Source organism: Antedon mediterranea, chromosome 7, assembly GCF_964355755.1.
Source record: "Antedon mediterranea chromosome 7, ecAntMedi1.1, whole genome shotgun sequence".
In the NCBI taxonomy this organism is placed as follows: Eukaryota; Metazoa; Echinodermata; class Crinoidea; order Comatulida; family Antedonidae; genus Antedon; species Antedon mediterranea.
The window spans coordinates 4,352,780-4,370,524 of NC_092676.1; the positions used below are offsets into that span (position 1 = coordinate 4,352,780).

At 35.6% G+C, this 17,745-nt stretch overlaps 3 protein-coding genes across 3 annotated transcripts; 1 reads left to right on the forward strand and 2 right to left on the reverse strand.

Annotated features, from left to right (window-relative positions):
- Nucleotides 1-2,481: 2,481 nt before the first annotated feature.
- On the forward strand, nt 2,482-3,877 carry LOC140054102 (uncharacterized). Its single transcript, XM_072098971.1, has 2 exons — nt 2,482-2,669; nt 2,999-3,877. The coding sequence occupies exons 1-2, from the start codon at nt 2,482-2,484 to the stop codon at nt 3,834-3,836; spliced, it is 1,026 nt and encodes a 341-aa protein (XP_071955072.1). The 3' UTR covers nt 3,837-3,877.
- Nucleotides 3,878-4,396: 519 nt separating this feature from the next.
- LOC140054961 (uncharacterized) lies at nt 4,397-6,913 on the reverse strand. The gene is made up of 5 exons (XM_072100103.1): nt 6,893-6,913; nt 6,261-6,295; nt 5,685-5,942; nt 4,933-5,088; nt 4,397-4,835 (listed from the first exon to the last, which is right to left on the reverse strand). The coding sequence occupies exons 1-5, from the start codon at nt 6,911-6,913 to the stop codon at nt 4,505-4,507; spliced, it is 801 nt and encodes a 266-aa protein (XP_071956204.1). The 3' UTR covers nt 4,397-4,504.
- A 2,712-nt stretch (nt 6,914-9,625) lies between these two features.
- LOC140054103 (paraneoplastic antigen Ma3 homolog) lies at nt 9,626-12,789 on the reverse strand. The gene is made up of 2 exons (XM_072098973.1): nt 12,444-12,789; nt 9,626-11,556 (listed from the first exon to the last, which is right to left on the reverse strand). Exon 2 carries the CDS (start codon nt 10,470-10,472, stop codon nt 9,765-9,767), a length of 708 nt encoding a protein of 235 aa, XP_071955074.1. The 5' UTR covers nt 10,473-11,556; nt 12,444-12,789; the 3' UTR covers nt 9,626-9,764.
- Between the last annotated feature and the right edge of the window lie 4,956 nt (nt 12,790-17,745).

The window sequence follows — 17,745 nt, forward strand, 5'->3', positions numbered from 1 at the left end:
ATGCAAACATAATGCATAAACCTAATCTTCATAAGCTTAAATCTCAAATTAAGTTATATTAACAAATTTGTTAAACATAAAATAATACAATTGATAGTTCTTACCTAAGAAAAGAGCCAAAATATGAAAAAGTGACTTCCTTTAAAGTTGTTAAAAATGTATAGATGTTTCTTGTGAGCAGGCACAAGTGGAAGTGAGGTATAATCATCAGAAATGAAGATAATCACCTTAGTTGCCTAGCAACTTGGCAAAACACATTCCTTACTTCCCAAACATTTGTCACTATGACCCACTTGGGGTAACCTTTGTTGCAATTAAGCTGCATTCTTTTCTACTGACCTATAAACTATATTTATATACAGTACATTGTAAAAACAGATACATTCAAATGAAAAAAATCAAACAGAAAGATATAAGAAAGATATAAATGGTAAAAATATATTCATAAAAATCATAGGGTTACAACCTCCCCTCTTGAACTCTGCGTTGTCCCTAACGCACTTAGAGAATTTGCCAGACCATAGAGACTGGTGGCTACTCTGCTATACCAGGTTGGATTTCCAAGATGATCATAGTTGAGTCTTCGAGGCACTTGACGGTTTCTGACTGGCCTGCTGTATTCCTCCGTTTCTACAGTGATGTCGTCACCTTGTTCTGTAACACTTTCTGGTTCATTGGTTGTTTGATCACCATCATCAGACTCGGACCTCGTTGTTGTGTTAGTATCACCACTAGCTGTGTCTGCAGTTTCTACAGGCACTTCAGTATTGTTTTCACACTGAACTTGCTCCTCTTGTCCACTACTAAAATCTGTGATTCTCTTTATAAGTGTTCTAGGCGTGTATTCAGAGGCATCCGTATTTGGAAATGTAGAAGATACTATTATAGGCCTACTTGGAGTTTCTTGTAGATACGGTGGTGTAAGTGAACCAGCTATGCTGCTATCCTCTATTTCAGAATTATCATTTTGTACAGGAGTAGCATTGAGAACATCAATGTGCTCAGTTTCACTGGCCTGATCATTTGCATTATCTACAGGAACTGATATAGTTACATCTACAACAGATTCATCATCTTCATCACTGGAACAAGAATTTTCATTCTCGGTTGTATTCTTTGTTTGTGATCGGGTTTTTGGTCTTCTAGCCTTTTCTGGAACTGGACTGGGTAGTCTCACTTCTGTGATGTAACCAACAGGAAGAATATGATCCCGATGCAAAGTTTTAGCTTGTTCATTACCTTTTTCTGGTTTAAGTCTGTAAACTGGAAGGTCTGCAAATTTCTCTATAATAATAAATGGTTCAGGTTTCCAACGGTCTGCAAGCTTATTCTTTCCTTTAAGTCCTAAGTTTCTGACTAGAACTCAGTCTCCTGGTTGCAGAACTGCATTAGCTATACGGACTTTCTTATCGTACCTCCTTTTGTTAGCATGCCCAGCCTTTTCTGACTCATTTCGTGCCATATCATAAGCTTTCTCAAGACCTTGACGAAGATCTTCCACATATTTGCTATGACTACGATTTTGGTTTCCATCAGGGTGCAAGTCGAAACAAATATCAACGGGCAAGCGAGCTTCCCTTCCAAACATAAGAAAGTAGGGTGAAAATCCGGTACTGTCATGCTTCGTGCAATTATATGCATGCACTAACGAGCTGACATGCTTACTCCAATTTACTTTCTTTTCATTTTCTAATGTTCCCAGCATGTTTAATAGTGTTCGGTTAAATCTCTCAGGTTGTGGATCTCCTTGTGGGTGATAAGGAGTGGTATGTGATTTGTGAATTCCTAATAGACCAGTGAGTTCTTTGATCACTTTACTTTCAAATTCTGGTCCTTGATCAGAGTGGAGCCTTTTTGGTAGCCCATAGTGTTGAAAGTATTGTTGCCATAATACCTTCGCAACTGTAAGTGCTGTTTGGTCCTTTGTCGGAAAAGCTTGGGCATACCTGGTGAAATGATCGGTCACTACCAGTATCGACTTCTTACCACTGCTATCTGGCTCAAGAGACAGAAAGTCCATACAGACCAACTCCATAGGTCCATTTGTTTTAATATTGTGTAGCGGTGCACTTTTTGAAGGCAAAGATTTACGTGCTAGGCAACGACCACAATGCTTGACCCACTCTACCACCTCTGTTGACATCTTCGGCCAATAGAATCTCTCTCTAACTAACGCTACTGTGCGTTCAGTGCCATGATGTCCTAAGTCATTATGGAGCATTGTCAAAGCCTTCACTCGGTAAGCCTTTGGTAAAAGGAGTTGTTCAATTTTACTACCGTCTTGAGGTCTGGTAATAGCGAGCTTTCGTTTTAGTACGGTAAACGTGCAGTACGGCCGGTTTAACCAACCGTGACCGTACTCATTTACTAGGTTCCCGTCATGTCTGTTTCTGTTTCGTTTTGTTCACGGGCGCGACGGGAACATGTGCGCGATGTATCAGGTACCATCATCAGTTGACTCGACTTTCAGCATCTTACAACATGGCGAACCTACATAGGGTACGAGATGCTCTTGTTGCTGCCTATATATCAGATGTTCTGGACGAGGAAGAATTCATTATGTTGTATAGTATGAATTCCCCAAGTAATCCTGATTTTCAGTATAAAAGTGATGAATATCAATTCAACTTGGATAAATTCAACGATGATGAATGCAACAGCTATTTCAGGTAAGCCGACCATCAGGCTAAATCAGGGTAGCACTTTATTTATCAATTTATAATCTACTACTAGGTAGGGCTAGATAACGTTAAGGCATTATAAAGCTTAAATACATTTAACATTGGTTACTAACAATTATACTTCCATATACCTTGAAGGTATTGCTTTCTTTTATGTATAGCCCTAGTAGGCTACTATACTATCTACAGAAGCTACTATTTAGTAATAAATGTTGATTAAATATTAAATTAATATATGATGCCCATAACATGTCCAGTATCATGTATGTTATCCATTATGAGATTTAAAATATACTGTGTATTATTATTTCCCTTAGATTCCAGAAAAATGATATCTACCGGCTGAAACATGCTTTGGGGGTGCCACCAACTGTAATTCTGGAGAATAAGTCGAAAATTGATGGAGATCTTATCAAGGACTATGGACGTTCAGTACCACAGCTTTACTTGGCGTTTAAGTGGATGACCAACTACATCTTCGACATCCATAGACATCGGATCTCATCCTTAGATCAGCCATGGTTATCCCCACAACATTTACAGGAATTTGCTGAGGCAACACACACAAAGGGTGCTGCTTTGAGGAACTGTTGGGGGTTCGTTGATGGAACCGTAAGGCCAATATGCCGACCAAATCAGCATCAACAAGTTATGTATAATGGTCACAAAAGAATCCATGCCATGAAATTCCAGTCAGTGACAGCTCCCAATGGCCTCATAGCTCACCTATATGGACCTGTGGAAGGGAGGAGACATGATGCATTTCTCCTTCGTGAATCGGGTCTGTTGACAGAGCTTGAGGCCAGATCACATGATCCACAGGGAAATGTATTGTGCGTGTATGGTGATCCTGCGTACCCATTGCGCCCACAATTGCAAGCACCTTTCCCGACGGTACGGATAACACCAGAACAAGTGGCCTTCAACGCGGCAATGTCCAAAGTCAGAATTAGCGTTGAATGGCTATTTGGTGACATTGTAAATATATTTAAATTTACAGACTATAAGAAGTCTCAGAAAGTGCAATTGAGTGCATGTGGCAAAATGTACATTGTTTCTGGAATACTTACAAATGCACATACATGTGTGTATAAGAACAATACATCTGCCTATTTTGAACTTGAACCGCCATCGCTGGAAGAATATTTTCAATGAATGTATTTTTTTTCTAAATTATTGTAAATAATTGTGATAGAAGTGATATTGAATTTATTAAAAATTGTATAAATTAAAAAGTAAATAACTGTTTCCATTTAAATTTAAGAAGTTATTCATATAAATATTTTTATTGTAACCATATACATTCATAAACATCTAACTGTAATACAAGAGAACCTTTAATAGATTAAAAGAAATAAAATGGTTCCAGTTTAAATAAAAATCCTGGAAAACTCTTAAACACTTAACTGTATATAACATACCAACACTAAAGATACACCTGCAATAGAACAAATATTTAGTGTATTTTTAAAATGTAAATTATTGTAATTGTGACTAAAGTGATAGCTGAATTACCGGTATTATGTTAAAACGTCGTAAGGTAAATAAATGTTTCTATTTATTGATATTGAAAAGCATGTATTAATTATATTTTGTTAATGCTCATTCATATAGAAACAAAACTTCTTTGATTTAAACTACATATTCTTTGGCATCAATGGTATTCAAAACATTCAAGATAATAATTAATAGATTGAAAGAAACAATGGTATAAGTATATATAAATAAAGGCATGCATTAATAAACACATAAATATATATAAAAACAACTATAGTAGAAAGTATATTGCAGAGATTAGCACAATAAAAAAATATATCAAGGATCTAGTTTTTCTTTTCCATGGACTTAAGAAATGCCATCATCAGTGTTTGCGTTTGCTGGTTTTGATGTTGCAAGAGTTGCTGTTGTTGAAGTATTTGCTGCTGCATTTGTTGTTGTTGTTGCAGTTGTTGCTGTTGGAAGGCCTCAAATCGTCTTTCCCTTCCTCTTTCTTCTGCCCTCCTTCTTCTGCCCTCCTTCGTTCTTCTTCCTCTTTTTTTTCTCTCCATCTCCTCCCTTCGAAGTTGCTGATCTATCTCCATTTTTTTTTGAATGATACCGATTGTGTCATTCCCACTATTCCTTCTTTTTGGTGTGTTACTTTCAACATCAAGCCTAAAAATAAATTTACAAAAATAAGAACTAAACTAAGGAAGAGGGGGATAAAAAACACTTTAATCTGCCTCTACATTTTACATAAATTTGGTATTACCTTTTCCGCGTTTCTCCAAATGTTTCACATGCACGTTTTCTCATTTCTGCACCATCAGCCTTTTTCTTCTCTTCATCTCCTCTTTCCTTTGGTAACATTTCTATATCCTCCTCTTCTTGGATGAATTCTTCAATACTTTCCCTTATTCGTAAGTACCTTGACAAAACATCAACTGAACGTCTTGTTCATGCTTTTGTTTCATCTCGTCTGGACTGTAATAACTCGCTTCTGTACGGCCTACCAACTTCTTATCTGTCTCCTCTTCAACGAATCCAAAATTCCGCCGCAAGACTTATCACTGGCACTAAACGACATGAACATATTTCTCCCGTTTTACGTGACTTACACTGGTTGCCTGTTGATCAGCGCATTCGTTTTAAAATCCTGTTGCTGACATATAAGGCCATCAACGGATGTGCTCCAGCCTACATATGTGACATCATTACTCCGTCAACCAACTCTTCGCTTCGTTCATCCAGCAGACTTCTTCTAAAACCTGGACCCCGTTCCAGAACTCGGTTTTACGGTGATCGTGCTTTCGCTGTCGCAGCCCCAAAACTCTGGAACACTCTACCACTCGAAATACGCTCATCAAAATCTGTTATCACATTTAAAACTAAACTCAAAACTCATCTCTTCAGAGAAGCATAATCGCACGCTACTACTTGCACTGATCTTGGAAAACACAGCGCTTTGAAACCTTTGTCTCTTGCGCTTTATAAATGTTATTTATTATTATTATTATTATTTGCTTTTCCTCATCTGTCTCCTCCACTGCAATTCCACTGGCTGCCTTTTCTTTGTTATTTTTTCCTTTCACCTTATCCATCAAATTAGATATGCGATCTCGCACTGCCCGCCTGTCAACTTTGTATTCACGGGCCTTCATTGCATCAGCAACAGCCTGCCATGCCTTTCCCCGCTCAGTTGTGCCCTTCTTGGACTGAAAAGGTCTAGCCAAGATTACTTCTCCTATTAGGATTTGATCCTTTTGGTTGTCCCAGATCATGCTGAAATAAATAATAAAATCACATAATTTATGATAGTGTTTTTTAATGTAATATTTTTCTCATCAATTCAGTGTAGGAGTTTTTAATCTAATGAAGTAATAAATGAAAATAAATAATATAGCTTGAATGAACTATCCACTTTATACAATTAATCATGCTAATATTGATTGACATTGATAACACATTTATTTCAGACTGAAAAAAGCATACTATTATATAATATTATATGTTTTATGCATACAAAAAAAAAGTTTACAATAATAATAATATATTAAAATAAATGTAAAAAAGTGAGCACTATTGAATTATCTAACTAACCGGTTTGTACTCTTTTTTGTCTTAATTTCTTCTGCCTGTTTTGAAAAAAAAAATTAATAAAAAATCAAGATAAAAATAATAAAATGTACACAAGCTTATCTACATATATCTTATATTGTATGACAATAAGATAAATACTTTAAGCTACATTGGCAGGGAGTTGTTATAAATCTAATAAAGTAAACAACTCCTTTGTTTTAAGCAAAGCAGGATTGAATTGAAGATAATTTGATTAGCTAGTTTTTATCAATATTATTGAACTTGTCATTTTCTGTCATCTTTTGAGTAGGGGGTCCTACGTATCTAGACCTCCTATTTGTGCAAGTTGTGTTTATTTGTAGGACCGTGTAGGGATAGCCTAAATGCCAGCAGCTAGGGTATCGCAGCTAGGCCCTAGGCTAGTTAGTTCGATTAGGCCACTGGTTTGCCCTCTATTATACTACTACTAGCCTAGGCTAGCTAGGGCTAGGCTAGGCTAGGCCCTAGGCCGAATCTCTAAGCCAATTTTTTTATTTTATATTTGGCATCACTGATCTAGAGCACTACATTAATGAACATTCATTTAATATGCTATAGCCTAGTCTATGTTTGATTACATAAAGCTAAAATAACGACTGATTAAACTGCTTTACCTTTGACGATACTGCTTCCATCGTGTCCTTCGTATTAAAATACACAGCTGAATGTTCGTTTCAGACAGGACGCTATTTCTTCTCACTACCGTTCTGAAATTTAGCGCTACGGCGAGTCTTAAATTTCTGCGCATGCGTAGATCACATTTCGGTTCAAATTACCGTACTGAACTACTTCCGTACTAAAACGAAAGCTCGCTAATAATACGGTACAGTACATTATCTTTCAATGTTAATTTGGCATATTCTCTGCAATAACGAGTAAGTTCCTTCGACGCGTTGTTTGTTATCTTTGGCTTCTGACCTGATTTTACCATTTCTTTCAGTTCCTTTAACACATAATCAGCATCCTGTGCTTCATTCCAGTTAATAACATCAGTGAGGGATGTTTCATTACTATACATCTCTGGAATACACTGACTACTACCACCAAGACAATATGCATAAGGTAGTGTGTCACTTGAATTGGTAACAGCTGAACGTATCCCATATACCGCATTTATGACTTCTTTAGGTGAGATTTCACTCACTCGCGTTTGTAGATTCTCTTTAATTCTCATCTGATCAACTTCATCTGCCGCATTAGCATCAGAAGCGAGAGGTCTGCGGGACAATGCATCCGCATCTTGATTAGTTCTACCAGGTTTATATTGAATGGAGAAGTCAAAGTTAGCTAACGCGGCCAACCATCGGTGACCTGTAGCATCCAATTTAGCTGAAGTAAGAACATATGTTAATGGATTACTGTCAGTCATTACCTTGGTACCTTTTGCATGGTACAAAAGATCCTTAAATTTATCAGTTACGGCCCATTTTAATGCCAGGAATTCAAGTTTATGTGCTGGGTAATTTCTCTCACTCTGGCTCACTGTCCGACTAGCATATGCTACAGGTTTAAATTTGTTGTCAACTTCCTGTAATAAAACTGCTCCAAGACCATCACGGCATGCATCGACATGAAGTTGGAATGGCTTGGTGAGATCAGCATATGCTAAAACAGGTGCAGATGATAATCTAGTCTTAAGTTGGTTAAAAGCCTGGTTACATAGATCAGTCCATTGATTTGAGAATGGTTCAGAAGACTTCTGTAACCCGTCATGACGTACTTTCTTTGACGTTCGACCACGCTTAGGTGAGAAGGCATATTTACTGGCTAATGAGTGAAGCGGAGCTGCAATTTTCGAGTATCCTTCAACAAATCGTCTATAATAACCTGTTAGGCCAAGGAAACTTCGTAAGTCCTTAGCATTCTTTGGTGTAGGCCACTCTTTAACGCTTGAAACCTTTTCAGGATCAGTCTGAATTCCCTCTTCGCTTACTATATGCCCAAGGTATGTTACAGATTTGCAAAAGAACTTGCACTTCTCTGGAGAAACCTTGAGGCCAAACTCTTTTAAGCGATCAAATACTTTGGTGAGACGATTTTCCATCTCCTCTACTGTCTTAGAAAATACGATAATGTCATCCATGTATACCAATGCTTCAATAAAATTCATGCCGGACATACAAGATTCCATTAATCTTTGAAAAGTAGACGGTGCACCTTTAATACCTTGAGGCATCCTTTCGAATTCATAAAAACCAATTGGGCAAGTGAAGGCGGTTTTCTCCTTGTCACTCTCGCGCATAGGAATTTGATAGAAACCGGACTTAAGATCAATTACAGAGAACCATTTGGAACCACTGAGACAGTCGACAGCATCTTGTATCAGGGGTACTACATACTGGTCTGGCACAGTCCTTGCATTCAACTTTCTGTAATCGACGCACATTCGTAAGGAGCCATTTTTCTTTCTGACCAAAACAATTGGTGAGGCATATCTGCTCTTTGATGGTTTGATAATTCCATTACTTAAAAGTTCGTGAATATGTGTTTGTAAGTCAACTAAGTCGCCTGGGGATACCCTTCGTGTCCTCTCTCGAAAAGGAGTAGTGTCGTTCAAGTTGACTTCATGCTCAGCATTAGAGGTCAATCCAAGGTCCCATTCATGTTTGGCAAAAACATCAGCCTTTTCCTGGAACCTGCTAAGCATTCGGCTTTTAACATCTACGGGCACTTCAGATCCCCATTCAAACGGTAACTTACTGATGTCATTTAATTGCTCTGGGATTTGAGAAGAATTAGTTGAACAAGGGTTAGTAATGCTGCTAGGGATAGTGGCTTCTGCTAGTATATTATTTTTATGTACATAAATATCTTTTGAACTGCTGTTTTTAACATCTATATTTACAGTGACACGTTTTCCTCTGGGTAATTTCTTAAGGCAAATGGTTGAATTTAAATGTGCATTGACTTTGTTATTTGTATCAATCAATACTGTGACTTCATTGGTTGGCTTTCTGACTACCGCTTTAACGCTCTTGGTGGTACCAGCAGCAATAAGCTCACTACCAGCTGACCGTATAATCATGGTTTTCTCTTGGTTATCAGCATTGCGATATATAGCTGCACAACGTGTATTAATGAAGAGTCTTCTCAGGTATTGGGAACCAGCCCTTTTCTTACATTCCTGACGGAGTTGATTGAACAATCCTGTGTTGGTACCAATAATTACTTCATGTGAATTTTCAGTGTCTGGAACGACTAAAACTAGAACTTCAAAATTCTTATTGGTGCCAGCAAAAGTTTGAGGGAAAGCAATTCTAACCTTGGTCCATCCGAGATATGGTATTTTGCCACCACCACCATGCCATAAGACTAAATCTGACAAAAGATGCAATGTCTTTGTAAGCTTCATAAAGACTGAATTATTAATTGTAGTGACTTGTGAACCACTATCCAAAAGGCAATTATGTTTTAACCCATCAATGAAACATTCTTCAGTCACACTCTCCCCCACCAGTCCATTGGGAATATCGGTAAAATTTGGAGCTAATCGTTCTTCTTTGACATCTGACTGCCCCCCTTCAAATGTCCGTTGGAGTTTCCCTGGTTGTGCAGATGGCTAATCAATTTCTCGTTAACTAATGCAGCATTTACTTCTTTGGCACAATTACGTTTAATATGGCCATTTTCGCCGCAGTTGTAGCAGAATTTAGGGAAGTCAGATGGTTGTCGTCGTCCCCTACCTTGCCATTGGGTCTTTTGTTGATGTGGTTTTGATTCTGGTTGAGATTGTTGACTTTGTTGCTGGGTATGAGTACTGCCTAGAGTCGATTGTTTTAACATTTTCTCAATTCTGCTCATTCGCTCAATCAAATCGTTATTTTGGACTGAATGAGATGCAGCCACTGCGTTGCGGCTTTGCCCTTTAGCCTTCATCTGTCTATTTGATGTTTCTTCCTCCCATCGTCTCACTTTTCCTAGTAGGGTAAGATATGTTGGTGGTGCTTCTTGTAATTCTCTTAAACGCAAGTCCACTAACAGCAATGGTTCGAAGATGTTGCCCCTTATGAACTGCTTCAGAATTGCGGCATTCATCCTGTCTTCTGATATACCTCCCTTTTGCAGAACATGTCGTAAAGAATCCTGCAGTCGTGTGAGGTAATGTGATGGCGTTTCCCCTGTCTTTTGCTCAATCGAAAAGAATTGGTGGAACAATTCTTCACCTGTAAGCGTTGAGCCATACACTACCTCCATAGCTTGGAGATAATCTTTTGCTGAAGCTGATGGGTTTTCTCGCCGGAGGTCATCAATAACATCCAACGCTGGAGAACGGAGTGCTTCACGTAGTCGCCTTTTCTTTTAAGCTTGTGAAACCTCTGTCTCCGATTCTTCAATAAGGGCCTTTGCCTGTGTCCTCCATACATGATATGGGTCTTCGTCTTTCCCTTTGTCAGTTCGGCCAGAGAATACTCTAAGTTTTCGGTAGTTTACTGACAGTCTAGCCACATTTAGCAATTCACTGTGATGAGTTGAATGACTTGGTTCGGGTGACGTGGAGGGAAGTAATGATGAAAACTCTTCTACCCGTTTGACTATAATCGTAAAATTAATCGTGTCATCTTCTTCAGAGATTTCAAATTCTTCTGGAATGTTCATATCTGCTGTTTTCAATGACAGTCTAGCTAATATGAAAGTTTTCTTGAAGTCATGTTTGTCGATTTCATCTCTTCGTTTTATCTCTTCGACTGGCAGAGCACCACACAACTTTCTATATAGCCTGTGAGTAGCCACTGTTGTTCTAGGCGCAGACAGTAAAATTGGGTAACCTACAAGATTAGCCCATTCTAAGGCATACTCTATTAATTTCGACATCTTGGCTCTTTTTAACTACTTAGAAATAAATAAAACCTACTTATCAGAATACTGTAATTACAAGACGTAAATAATGGTGATTAACCACACACACAATAGTAATAAAATATATATTACGTTTCCCGGACGAGCCCCCAATTTGTAACCCGAGTTTCTAGCAAGAAACTAAAATTTCCAAGAAGTATTAAATAATCAAATCAAGGAAAACGCCTTATAAATTAAAATGTAGATTTATTCCTTTGACATCAACTTGTCAGAATTTACATAACCAATATTATTTATTCACAAGATAAAACATTAAAGTGTCCACAAAACTAAAAGTTTATATTAAAATTGAGTCTTCAGTTGAAACAATTCCGACTTGAAAGGTTCCACAGTAGAGTAAATGTTATCAACGAAATGTTCCGACCAATGGTGTAATAATTGCAATAATGATTCGTAAATTTCAAAAGTAGTGTTTTCTCATCTAAGAAAAGAGAAAATATATACATATACTATATAACTATAAAACAATTTAAATCAAATATCATTTGGTACATAATTAAAATACCACAATGTTTGCAAAATAACCTAGGCTATGATAGACAATTAAACAAAATAAAACATAATCCGTCAATACCGCCAGGTTCGATTAACACTGATTGGTATATGATTATTCACACTACTCATTAAAACATTAGTTACATTATATAGTTAGAGGTACTTCGTTTGGTAAGTATGCTAATACTTGATACCAATATAACTACATTGCAACTCAATGGATAATAGCAATAGCTATTCAAACGTGTGTCTATCAACATATTAACCTGACTATTATAAACTCAGGATGGTTAATGCAGCGCATCCATTCAATAAACTAAATTATAAACTAAAAGGTAATTAAAGGTATAAAAATAAATGTCGCATAAAGCGGAAATCAAAAATAAGTGTATAATACAATAGTCTCAATTCTACAATCACACTCCAATTGTCTCTAGGTCAATCAATACCAAGAGTGTACTGCCATCTAGTAAATGACCCACATTTACCAGAATCGTCCTGATACACTCATACAATTAAAAGTATTAGCAAAAGCAAGTTAATCACTTCAAGACCCTTTAACTTAAAACGGGAGAGAACAATGTGTGATTGCAGAACCTTACTTTACAGTAACATAAATTACCAAGCGCAATTGCAAATGGTATCACAAAAGTTATAAAATATAATCAAAAAGTTAAGTATCACATAACTAATCTAAAGCATTGAGCCAATGCAAACATAATGCATAAACCTAATCTTCATAAGCTTAAATCTCAAATTAAGTTATATTAACAAATTTGTTAAACATAAAATAATACAATTGATAGTTCTTACCTAAGAAAAGAGCCAAAATATGAAAAAGTGACTTCCTTTAAAGTTGTTAAAAATGTATAGATGTTTCTTGTGAGCAGGCACAAGTGGAAGTGAGGTATAATCATCAGAAATGAAGATAATCACCTTAGTTGCCTAGCAACTTGGCAAAACACATTCCTTACTTCCCAAACATTTGTCACTATGACCCACTTGGGGTAACCTTTGTTGCAATTAAGCTGCATTCTTTTCTACTGACCTATAAACTATATTTATATACAGTACATTGTAAAAACAGATACATTCAAATGAAAAAAATCAAACAGAAAGATATAAGAAAGATATAAATGGTAAAAATATATTCATAAAAATCATAGGGTTACACATATAATGGTAGTTCATCCAGTGATCAAATTACAAGTTACTAGATGGTACGCGTACCATCTAGTTCGTGCCGCGCCCACAGAGATGGTTCTCGAATACATAGTAATTTCAGCGTAAAAAGACTGGCGATTTCAAATGTACGTACGGCAGGACTATAATACATTGTCGTTTACAGAAACAAATAAATAGACACAATGATTTATGTAGTCAACCAAAATTAGCACCTAGAAACTTGTCACAAAATGAGTCGAAATTGGTTATTTGGACTCATTTAAACAAACCCAATTTTGTTAAATTATTCTTTATATTTCTTTATTATCCAATCAGTAACGAAATATTTTTTTTATATAAGCCTATAAATAATATACCACTAAATAGAGTAAAACATTTCCGATTTAATACTTTATTAAAACTGTCACTGCCTCATGGTCGATTGAAATAGTAAAGTACATTTAAAGACCATTTTTGTAATTATTAATTAATACAAACGTTGAGAAACAACTGACAGTAATACAGTATATATTATTATGTGTTTATAGTCTAAAAGTAGGGGCTACCCACACTCACAGTGATGACGTTTATTAGTATATTTGTTTATATTATATCTAACAGTACCAACACACGTGTTGTTTTGATTCAAATGGCGATCAAAAGTGGTTAATACCTATTTGCAGTATTGTATAGCATTACAATCCATTTCTGTTTATTCTCCAAGGGTCTATAAATTTACAGTACCTACTTGTGTTAAACCATGGAGGTATGCAATAATTTGGAATGTTCCATTCATTGCAAATCAATACATTTCTATAAACGTATATTAAATCTATCAAAATAGTATTTTTTAAAGAAAATCGGCCTGTCTTCAACATTATGATGCTGTACTCGAGCTGTTCAATCGCTTTTCAGCCATTAAAAACAGTTATCGTAGGAGGAGATAGGAAAATGCGAAGCATCCTCGTATTATTGTATGCGGGTATTTTTCACGATGGACATGTATTAGACAGTGTATACCACGATTGGAAAACACCCCTATTTGGGGCAAATTTAATTATCTAACTAAATTTAATTAGTAAACAGGGTTACATCAGGTGGTTAAAATCAGTACTGAGATTCTAACCAACTTTATATACCATCGAGTAAACATTCTAGAAATAACGCGCGATTTAGCGAATTTTGCCCTTACGTAAATTTATATATAGATGAGCACTGAGTCTTAGTGGTCAAATTATTGTCCATGGGTTAGTTCCAGTGGTCAAATCAATGTGCAAGTAAATTGAACAAGTAAATCTCAGTAGAATATTGATTTTTATGGTAAATTCCTTCATGAAAAAAATATTAGAAAACTCTCCAGCTTAAAGATGTATTGTCCATTTGACTAATTCCAAAAATTTGTCGAAAAAAAAAATCATTTAACTGAAATACAGACATTTTTTGTTAAAAAAATAACTTTAACTTGTTGCTTTTGGCTTGAATTTTCGACTTAAAAGTGAATAACTTTAATATTACTTTGATATGGCTAATTTAAATTTAGAATATTTTGACCTTTATTTTTTTGTGTTTCAAGGGACAATACATCTTTAAATTGTGTACATGTAATAATGTTTAATCTGTAAATAAGCATACATTCTAAGTTTGGGATTTCTGCTGGCTTGAAATTTCCTAAATATGACCCCAATCTCCAACCCCCTGGGTCAAAACGCCCAGAGCCAAAATGGTCCTGGGATGAAATGTTTCTAATTCATTAACATACTACTATACTCCACAAAAAGTTGATTTTTAAGTTGTTGTGGCCAAGGATCGGTGATTCATTCTAGGCATCAAGTAATTTGAAAAAAAATATTGAGATTATGGTTTTAAAAAGTGCAAGATTTTAGTTCAGTGGCATGAGAGAGCTTGCAGTTGGGTAAAATTGAAAGCCTCACTAATCCATACTGGACATGTATGGGTAATTTGTGCTTTATTCTAGTAATGTTACAATAGTGTACCCTATTACCTACACCTACACTACTCCTTATTTTGTATATGTAGTGTGCAGTATACCTTCAATAGTGTTTTCTACTTGATCTTCTGAATTTTCAAACACTGCCAATTCCACAATCATCTTCATTATCGCAGCGCAATCCTCCGGTCTTGCATCTCGTATACAGAAGTTGTCATCTTCCATTTTCCTGCTACTGTACTACTGTACTTCTTTTTTATATATAGGATATCAGAATGTTTGTAAATGTTAACAATGCATGACAGCATTAGACATTGAATTTCATTATGTTATTTCCATAAACTCTTTAATACCTTACTTTATACTGTACAGCATCGCTCTATGCTCTTACAGGAAGATAAACTGAAACAATATTTATTTCGCTTACCTGCTAACTAACGAACTCCTGATTTTACAGAATAATGCAAAATATTTAATAACTAGATGAATGATGGGTTTATTTTGATGGATCTTTTATCTTTATAAAAGAAAACTAATAAAAATCTGGCCTACAGTAGCTGCTTTAAACCAACCAGAAATAGGTAAAAATCAGGAGGCGATAGAGAAATACTTACATTAACATTTTTACTAATATTAGCAGTCCTGTCCAAATAATGGTGCACATTGATGACGTTTAGTCCATACACAAATTCATCATTAGTGTGCCGCTGATGAAATATTTATTTTCCTCATTTTGACAATGCGGTATGGAAGAATATAGGATAACTACCAAAACCGCAAATGGAAGTCATCTAATATTATATGATGTTTGTCATGAAAAGTGAATCATGAAGTACTGCAGGTACTGTATTTTGGGATATATTTTTTTCTTTTTTGCTTCTGCTGCAGAATCCAATTTAAAAACATTCACCTGCTCGGCGGTAATGCTGAGTGACTGTGAAGTCTAATACTTACAGCAGCGATTTCAAGTTACGAGAGGTGACCGCTTATGGGAGGTTCTGAAGATATTGGGCCAAAATCACGTATTATGGCTATGCACAATATTTTTCGCCATTCTTAACGCAACAGGCCTCTTCCCAATATTCTCCAGCTAATTGTATTTTATTGTTTATGATCAGGTCGTTTATTATTATTTATGATTTTCAGACAAATTGGTCAGTCAAAAGCTGTGTAGTTTTCTCATCGCATCTAAAAAACACAGGAATGTTCTTCACAGAAATATATTTAAAACCGCTTCGAAATAAAGCTACTGTAATATAATAATTAATATATAAAGCACAAATGTATCAAAATTAATACCAATTTTTCTGATGGCCACTTACGGGAGGTAATTTACCATACAAAAATCTAATTTGTAGTAAAAAAAAAAAAAAAGTGGCCGACGCCGTGGCTGCTTAGGGGGGTATAGGCCTAGTCGCTTAATTACAGGAGGTATCAAATGCACTAATTAATTAGATACGAAGAATAAACAAGCTTTTGAAAGCCTCCAAGGAGGTTCAACTGGTCTGTAGGTGCAAAAGTATTAATGCCAAACTCAGTAAATTATTACTCTTTCTGCGTGTCATACATGGGTCATTCTTCAGTAAGTGTCTAAAATCGTGTCCCGATACTTTGGTGGGATAGAGACTGAAAATTCATCATTAAAAAATAAAAATTCTTGACTTAAATCATAATCAACATTATTGTAAATATAATTAATTACATAAAATAAAGATAATTACATTGATATTGTTAATTTTTATAAAAATGGTTCAGGCAACCCCCTAAAATCCTATGTCCCGATCGTACATCTTCAATTTTATGATCGCCGTATATATTTGATAACAGGACTTTTGTTATCGAAAATATTGTAAAAAGTTAGTTAATCATGATTTCATGCGATTATATTCTTCGAAATACATCTCTACATACATTAAATCTCAAACTTTAAAGTTTTTGTTTGGAAAAAGCTTGTCCCGCAGTTTTGTGTCATTTCCGTCACATTTAAATGTACCGTCTACAGTTTAATGAACGGCGGTGAAAAAAATTGACTGTGCGTTGTAAACATACGAAGATATTGAAATTAAACTAGCAGCACATCATTTTCAATAAAAGAGGAAAAAAACTAAAAAAACGAGGTTTTAGAAAAATTACAGCTGGCTGCGTACCTTTATTGAATGTCATATCCGAACGGTATAGAACTCATTAAATAATTATAATTTCTGTTTTTTTTCAACTGGAAGTACAAGTTATTCACGGTATCTAGAAGTATGCAATCCGTCTCCGCTGTCAGACATGCCTACGATGTGATCCTAGGTTGTCCAATGCTAAATACATCATCTCCGTCACGGTCAGCTCCGTCACATTTCCCAATGTTTCGTTGTGACGGCCCGTGACGGATATGACTTTTTGTTATTGCCAGGGCCTTTTTTTGTTGTACATTTTGTTTTGTATATCTTTATTATGTTATTACATTGTATATCTATGTGACTCTGGTCAATAAACATAATCAAATCATATCTTAAAGTCATCTCCGTCACATGATTTTTTAGGTTCGTCATATCCGTCACGGTTTCATCTCCGTCACATGGATATTTTATCCTTTTAAATCCTAAAATATTTAAATAATGAACGCAATTATGTGGTATATTGAAATATAAACAATATTCTTCTACTATGTCAATGGATAGTAATATTAGTTCAATTCAACAGAATTTTGTAAAACATCAGTGACAGTCATACTATTTTCTGAAAATTATTATTTTTTGGAATAGTAAATGGTTTTGAACGTATAACATCATACTTATAAATGTTAAAACAATCATTTTGTGATTAATAGAGACAAAAATAATATATAGTATCAAAGAATTAATAATGGAAATAATTTTATAATTCCTGAACCGTTATTTTTTCTATCTTTGTATATCCCATAAATGTGACGGAAATGACAGTAACATAGAACCATGTATTTATAAATACGAATAAAACACGAAATATATAATAAAGATTGCGCCAAACATACGC